The following is a 7,706-nucleotide window of genomic DNA, read 5'->3' on the forward strand; positions in this document are numbered from 1 at the left end:
GAAACGTTCCATATGCCCTATGTGGAATATACGCCAACTAGTCCTGGTTTTTATTGGGAGCAACTATATAAGGAATAAATGCCCCAGGAACAGTTCGAGATTCACAGTCTGAAAAAAGAGAGATTGAAGAGATAGTTGAGCATAGGACAAGACTCGTACAGGAGAACCAAATACGTGTTGAGGCTACTGAGGAAAGTAAGCACAAGATACGAATGTTAGAAAAGGAAGTAATGGAACAAAGGAAACCCACTATCACCAAGCTGTGGGAAGGATTCGTAGCTCGGGCAAAGCGAGCCAAGGCTGCGACATATGGATTCCTAGATAGGGTGGTTGGAAGAGACCCACCTCAGGCCGAGGTGCTGCTCATCTAGAGTGGTCTCGGAGATCGAAAAGCCAAGAAGATAAGGAAGTACTTGAAGAAGGGAAAGCGAATCTTGAAATATGATGACATTGTGTTTAAAAAGTAGAAAGAAGGAGTTTGATAAGTTTTTTTTTTTGGTTGTTGGCTTAAGTTGTTTGATGTGAACAAGACATATGTCTCTTTTTGAAATTTTGATGATTTGGAATAAAATTTATGTTTGTTATACTTATTGTGTTATAAACATAAATATGTAGTTAATATGTCTTCACGAAGATCTGGGAGGTTCTCTAGGGTCACGTCGTAGGAAGAACGCATCCCAATTGGGGCTTATGTCAGAGCACCAGGGGAGGTACCGGAAACCCCATTGATCCAAAATGTTGGTCGTGGACGGGGTCAAGGAAGAGGAGGAGGCAGGGGTAGAGGAAGAGGTCGAGGAACTGTTACATCATCGATGCCTGCACCATCGGCCCATGGCAGCTCCGGATCCCACCGTGGTCGAGGTCGAGGTCACGGAAGGGGTCGTGCGGCAAACGTGATCACTAGAGAAGAGTTGGCTGATGAGATTGCTCGGGCAATTCGTGCTACCTTGCCAGATGTAGTTACTCAGGTACGAGAAGCAATTATGGGTGAGTATGAAGGTAACTTGGGCGGAGGTGAAGAAGACTATGAGTACAGTACACCAAATATGAATCAGGAACCAAGTATTGCACAACCCTCAAGGCATCATGATAATCACAATCGACGGGTTTGTAGTTACAATACATTCATGAATTGTAAGTCACCCGTTTTTAACGGAGAAATTGATCCCGTTTTGTGACCAACATGGATCATGGAGATTGAGGGACCGTTTGATACTAGCAAATGTGCAGATGAGGACAAGGTGATTTATGCTGCGACAATGCTAAAAGGGGAGGCAATACATTTGTGGGGCATGGTGAAGGAACTTAGGGGGCGTGAGGCGGCAAAGAAGATGTCACAGGATGAGTTTGTAATAATCTTCAAAGAAAAGTTTTGCCCGCGAACAGCGGTTAAACAGTTAGAAGAAGAATTCTTGAGGTTGGAACAGGGGAACATGACTGTGAGGGAGTACACCACTAAGTTCACGGAGAAAGCTAGGTTTGTCGAATTTTACATATCTATAGAAGAAAGAAGGGTGGAACACTATATTTGGGGATTGAGAACAACTATCCGTGAATTTGTGCAAATTCAGAAACCAGGTACTTTCCAGTCTGCTGCAGATGTTGCAGAAGGCCGAGAACGTGAGAAGAATCGCCAAGGTGAAGACATGGCTTTGGGGAAAATAAAATGGGATGGTATGAATAATGATTTGAAGAAAACCAAGACTTCAAGTCAAGAACGTAAGATGGATCAAGGTTTCGGAGTAAAGCAATGTCCGAAATGCAACCATTATCATAAGGGGGAGTGTAACATGAATCAGAAAGTTTGCTATAAGTGTGGAAAGCCAGGGCACATAGCCACAGAATGTAAGACATGAAGGGTATGTTACGGGTGTGGGTCCCCCAACCACATCAATTCGGAATGTCCCCAGAGTAAAGGTAGCATCAATCAAGGCAGGATAACAGACAATCGGTCGGCAGATAAAAAGGCTGACACTGGTAGACCAAAATCTAGAGCTTTTCGCATGACAGCTCAGGAGGCTCGAGGGACCCCGGATGTAGTGACAGGTACTTTCCTAGTAAACTCAGTACATGCTAGGGTATTATTTAATTCTGGTGCAAATAGATCTTTTGTGTGTGTTACTTTTTGCAAATGCTTGGGTAGAAATGCAAAGACTCCAGAACAAGCCTTAGAAATTGAAACTGCTGACGATCGTTGGGTAGTAGTAAGGGAAGAATATGATGATTGCTCTATCGAAATAAAAGGTGGTATAGTACCGTTAAAATTGTTACCTATAGCTCTAGGTGATTTTGATGTCATTATAGGGATGGAGTGGTTGTCGAAAAACCAAGCAATCATAGATTGTGAAAAAAGGATTGTTCAAGTTTGGGTGCCAGGAAAAGGAATGGTAAGGATTTATGGTGACCGGCGAGTTACGGGTTTGGGTCCCCCAACCACATCAATTCGGAATGTCCCCAGAGTAAAGGTAGCATCAATCAAGGCAGGATAACAGACAATCGGTCGGCAGATAAAAAGGCTGACACTGGTAGACCAAAATCTAGAGCTTTTCGCATGACAGCTCAGGAGGCTCGAGGGACCCCGGATGTAGTGACAGGTACTTTCCTAGTAAACTCAGTACATGCTAGGGTATTATTTAATTCTGGTGCAAATAGATCTTTTGTGTGTGTTACTTTTTGCAAATGCTTGGGTAGAAATGCAAAGACTCCAGAACAAGCCTTAGAAATTGAAACTGCTGACGATCGTTGGGTAGTAGTAAGGGAAGAATATGATGATTGCTCTATCGAAATAAAAGGTGGTATAGTACCGTTAAAATTGTTACCTATAGCACTAGGTGATTTTGATGTCATTATAGGGATGGAGTGGTTGTCGAAAAACCAAGCAATCATAGATTGTGAAAAAAGGATTGTTCAAGTTTGGGTGCCAGGAAAAGGAATGGTAAGGATTTATGGTGACCGGCGAGTTAAGGAATCTCTTTTGATATCAGTGGCTAAGGCAACTCGTTATCTAAAGAAAGGGTGCCAAAGTTATTGGGCATATGTTCTCGATGCCAAGCAGGAAAAGCCTGAAATAACACATATACCGATTTTATGCGAGTTCCAAGATGTGTTCCCTGATGACCTAACTAACCTGCCACCAGATAGGCAAGTGGAGTTTCGAATCGATCTTACTCTCGGAGTAGCACCGATAGCTCGTGCGCCCTATCGGTTAGTACCAACAGAAATGAAGGAGTTGATGTCTCAGTTGCAAGATCTGCTTGACAAGGGTTTTATTCGACCCAATACCTCACCGTAGGGTGCACCAGTACTGTTCGTAAAGAAGAAGGATGGGACAATGAGAATGTGCGTTGACTATAGGGAGTTAAACAAGGTGACTATAAAGAACCGGTATCAATTACCGAGAATTGATGATCTATTCGATCAACTTCAGGGGGCAAGTTACTTCTCAAAGATCGATTTGTAGTCGGGGTATCACCAACTAAAAGTCAGAGAAGAAGATGTGTCAAAGACAGCCTTTCGAACTAGGTATGGTCATTACGAGTTCCTAGTAATGCCATTTGGTTTGACCAATACACCAACTGCGTTCATGGATCTGATGAACCAGGTGTGCACGCCATACTTAGACATGTTTGTAATTGTATTTATCTATGACATCTTGATATACTATAAAGGTAAAGCGGACCATGAGCAACATCTACAGCTAACACTTAGCTTATTGAGGAAAGAAAAACTATTTGCCAAATTTTCGAAGTGCGAGTTTTGGCTTCGGGAGGTCCAGTTTTTGGGACATGTTGTAAACGAACATGGTATCAAGGTGGACCCAACAAAGATTGAGGCGATTGAAAAATGGGAACCGCAAAGGACCCCATCAGAAGTTCGAATTTTTCTTGGGTTGGCAGGATACTATCGAAGGTTTATACAAGATTTCTCGCGTATAGTTGCACCGCTAACTACCCTGACAAGGAAAAATGTAAAGTTCGAATGGAAGCCAGAACAGGATGATGCCTTTAATGTCCTAAAGGAAAAGCTTAGCAGTGCACCAGTATTATCGTTACCATAAGGCAATGATGGCTTTGTCGTTTATAGTGATGCATCCAATTTAGGCTTGGGGTGTGTTTTGATGCAAAACGGTAAGATGATTGCTTATGCCTCACAACAGTTGAAGGTTCACGAGTATAAATACCCAACACATGATATGGAGTTGGCCGCATTAGTGTTCGCTTTAAAGATTTGGAGACACTATTTGTATGGAGACATAAAAGGATGGTCTCGAGGAGCTAATTGTAAAGATTTTAGAAGATGGGGGTTGTTTGGTAATTTATGGGACTTAATTTGTAAGATTTTTAAGGGAAGGGGTTAAAAAGGGTAAATTATGGGCTGACTTTGAAAGAAAATGTGAAGGGAGGGGCTATTTGTGACATTATGGTAATATGCTCAAGGGTGTCGGGTATTTAGCTGAACATAACCCTAACCCTAAGAGCCTTGAGTCAGCCGCCAACACACCTTGTATCCCCCTCCACCCGACCTCTGCCTCCAGCTCCCTCATCGCTATCTTGCACCACCGATTCCCATTGAAACACCACCGGATTTCCACCATGTGTTTTGCCGTCGAGAGAGAGGGTTCAACGAGTCAAGGTTTCGGCGACGGGGCTGTGAAGAGTTCACGAGCGAAGCTGCTGCCACCGCTGCCAGACAAGTCTGAGCGCTGCCGCCACGACTTCACTACCGGAGAAGCCGTGAACTGCTGAGGAAGGACCGCCGCACACCATAGATGGGTTATTCTTCTTGGATCTTTGCCGCTCCATGCAGTCGCGACCGCCGCCTGTTGCTCCGGTCAACATCTACTACCCCGAGGGTGGTTGTAGCGTGCGTTCCAGCCTCCATGTCGCATGTATGTGTGGGTAACGTGGTGTTTTGTTCTTCTGTGGATGCATCTCGGTCTGGAAATCAAGAGAAGGGCATTACCACCGCCGTGAGGCGGCGGTTTTCACCTCCTGCCACCGTCAACCACCACGTTAGGTGGTTGTGCATGTGTGTGCGTGTGAGTCTTGCGTAGGTACTCCACTGTGTGTATGTTTTGGTGTGTGTAGGAGTGTTTTTGATGAATGTAACATGATATGTAATAGTTTGTTGGCTGGAAAACCAAGAACCGCCACCACCACCACCGTGAGGTGGTGGCTGCCACCATGTGCCGCCATGCGTGTGTTTATCTTAGTGAGTGGGTGTGTGTTTACTTGAGATTTAGCCTTGTAAAATGTAACTGGAAATGGAATAATGAGAAAGAAACTAAAAACCACCACCGTGAGGTGGTGGCTGCCGCCTCCTGCCGCCACCGGCCGCCGTGTCGGGTGGCGGTGTGCCTCGTTGATGTTGTGATTTGGTTTGGATGTTTGGACAAGGGACTAAAACCCTAATGGGCCCAAAGAAGCCTTAATGGGCTTAGTGAAACCCTATTGGGCCTAATGAAGCCCTAATTGACATTAAAGCCCAAACATGTGTCTAATGGGTCTAATGGACCCTAATTGACCTTACGAAACCCTAATGGGCTTAAGGACCTAGCTATTGGGCCTATTGGGCTAAAGATTGGGATTGGAAACCCTAATTAGGGTTTAGAAAATCTTAAGATTAGATTTATGGGCTTGGACTTATTGGGACCACTTTTGGGCCATTGGAATAATGGAATTGTGTGATTAAGCCCAATCACACCATATGACTCATTTAGAAGAATGATGGACTTAATGGATTAAGTCCTTAATGGGTTAAGTGAGAAACACTTAACCCTAATCGTCATTTTATGTGAAACCCTAATTTCACATGGGTGTATTGTTGGGCCTTCTATTGGGCCTTGATGATTGTGTTATTAATGGGCCATCCAAAGTCAAACAAATGGACTAGAATATTTAAGGGGCCTAGGGTAAGGCCCATATAAGGGGTTTGGGCCCAATTTGGAAAATTGGGCCATAGATGGGCCATAGTCTGGGCCTTAATGATTATATATGATGTTGGGCCTTAGAATAAGGTCATGTATAGGCTTGGGCCCAATTTGGAAAATTGGGCCATATGTTGGGCTTTGAGTCCTAGTCGACTTTTGGCCTATGAATTGGGCCTTGGGCTTGAATAAGCCAAGCTAGGGGTAATGTAGTAATTACCCAAAGCATGTACTTATGGTTATGTAGTGGAACCCAATTATTAATTGGGTGATGTTTTGATATTGACAGACCGGGAATCTGTCATCCAGTAGCTGGGGTTGAGTCTGCGGGACGTCAGCAGTATGGGGTTGAGTCTTCGGGACTTCAGCAGTGCGAGGTGAGTTACCTTCCAGTAGGAGTGGGTCTACGGCCACAATGCCGACCCACTAGTAGGAGTTATTTGTTAGATAATTGTATTTGTGATAATTATCTGGTGTGTTGTTATCTGATATGCTTTATGTGCTAGGATGCTATGACATATGTGTTAGTAGTGGTAGGGGTGATATAGCCCATAGTTACCGGTTGAAAGATACCGAAGGGGTAGATAGTACCCATGCATGCCTAGCAGTATGATCACGATATGTTATTATGTGATAGTGGTAGGGGGCGAAATAGTCCCCGGTTACCGGTTGAAAGATACCGAAGGCAGTTACCGGTTGAAAGATACCGAAGGGGTAGACAGAGCCCATGTATGATATGTTATTAAGTGACCAGTATGGTTATGATATGCCATTATGTGATTCAGTATGTTTATGTTATGTTATCATGGAACCAATATGTTTATGACATGTTATTATATGATAGTGGTGGGGGTGAAATAGTCCCCGGTTACCGGTTGAAAGATACCGATGGCGGATACCGGTTGAAAGATACCGATGGCAGTTACCGGTTGAAAGATACCGATGGCGGATTACCGGTTGAAAGATACTGATATTGGTTACCGGTTGAAAGATACCGAAGGGGTATACAGAACCCATGCAATGCTTATCTATTTGTTTATGATATGTTGGTATGTGATCATTATGTTATGATGTTAGTATGTGATCGATATGTTATGATGTTAGTATGTGATCAGTATGTTATGATGTTAGTATGTGATCAGTATGTTTATGATATATTATTATGTGATGGTGGTAGGGGTGAAATAGTCCCCGGTTACCGGTTGAAAGATACCGATGGCAGATACCGGTTGAAAGATACCGATCGCAGTTACCGGTTGAAAGATACCGATGGTATTATATGGTATGTGGTATGATGGGGGAACTCACTAAGCTTCGTGCTTACGGTTTATAGGTTTGGTTTCAGGTGCTTGTTTTCCAAGGAAAGGAGCCGACTTGATCGCAGCGCATCACACTATGTTTTCCGCACATGAGATCTTTGGGATTACACTCTGATATGGTTTTATGATAGAATTCTTTGATTATTGACACTTTGGTTTTGACATGAGATATGAATATGAATGTTTTATCACTGATGGTTTTATATTATAACTTAGTCAAAACGAAATTTTTGGCCTTGAATTTTGGGATGTTACATCGTGGCTTGAAGTGTTTCCAAGGAAGGGTTTGGGTACCATGAGTGGGTGATGTGCATAACTTACTTCTCAAGGAAGCGCACATGTCGAAGTACTCTATCCATCCGGGAACAAACAAGATGTATCAATACCTACGAAAATCTTACTGGTGGTTAGGGATGAAAAAGGATATAGCCTATTTTGTTGAAAGGTGTTTGACGTGATTG

At 43.5% G+C, this 7,706-nt stretch overlaps 1 protein-coding gene across 1 annotated transcript; it reads left to right on the forward strand.

Annotated features, from left to right (window-relative positions):
* The first annotated feature begins 1,190 nt into the window (after positions 1–1,190).
* LOC145112690 (uncharacterized) lies at positions 1,191–4,057 on the forward strand. Its single transcript, XM_079048827.1, has 6 exons — positions 1,191–1,802; positions 1,911–2,046; positions 2,305–2,387; positions 2,459–2,594; positions 2,853–3,263; positions 3,669–4,057. The coding sequence occupies exons 1-6, from the start codon at positions 1,191–1,193 to the stop codon at positions 4,055–4,057; spliced, it is 1,767 nt and encodes a 588-aa protein (XP_078904953.1).
* The last annotated feature ends 3,649 nt before the right edge of the window (positions 4,058–7,706 follow it).

Source organism: Lactuca virosa, chromosome 5 (genome assembly GCF_052849685.1).
Source record: "Lactuca virosa cultivar CGN04683 chromosome 5, Lactuca_virosa_CGN04683_v6, whole genome shotgun sequence".
Classification (NCBI taxonomy): domain Eukaryota; kingdom Viridiplantae; phylum Streptophyta; class Magnoliopsida; order Asterales; family Asteraceae; genus Lactuca; species Lactuca virosa.

Coding starts and splice junctions, on each gene's coding strand:
- LOC145112690 (XM_079048827.1), top strand. CDS start 1,191: ATGGAGATTGAGGGACCGTTTGATACTAGCAAATGTGCAGATGAGGAC. Junction 2,047..2,304: donor GACCCCGGATGTAGTGACAG/GTACTTTCCTAG, acceptor ATGTCATTATAG/GGATGGAGTGGTTGTCGAAA. Junction 3,264..3,668: donor GCAAGATCTGCTTGACAAGG/GTTTTATTCGAC, acceptor TATACTATAAAG/GTAAAGCGGACCATGAGCAA.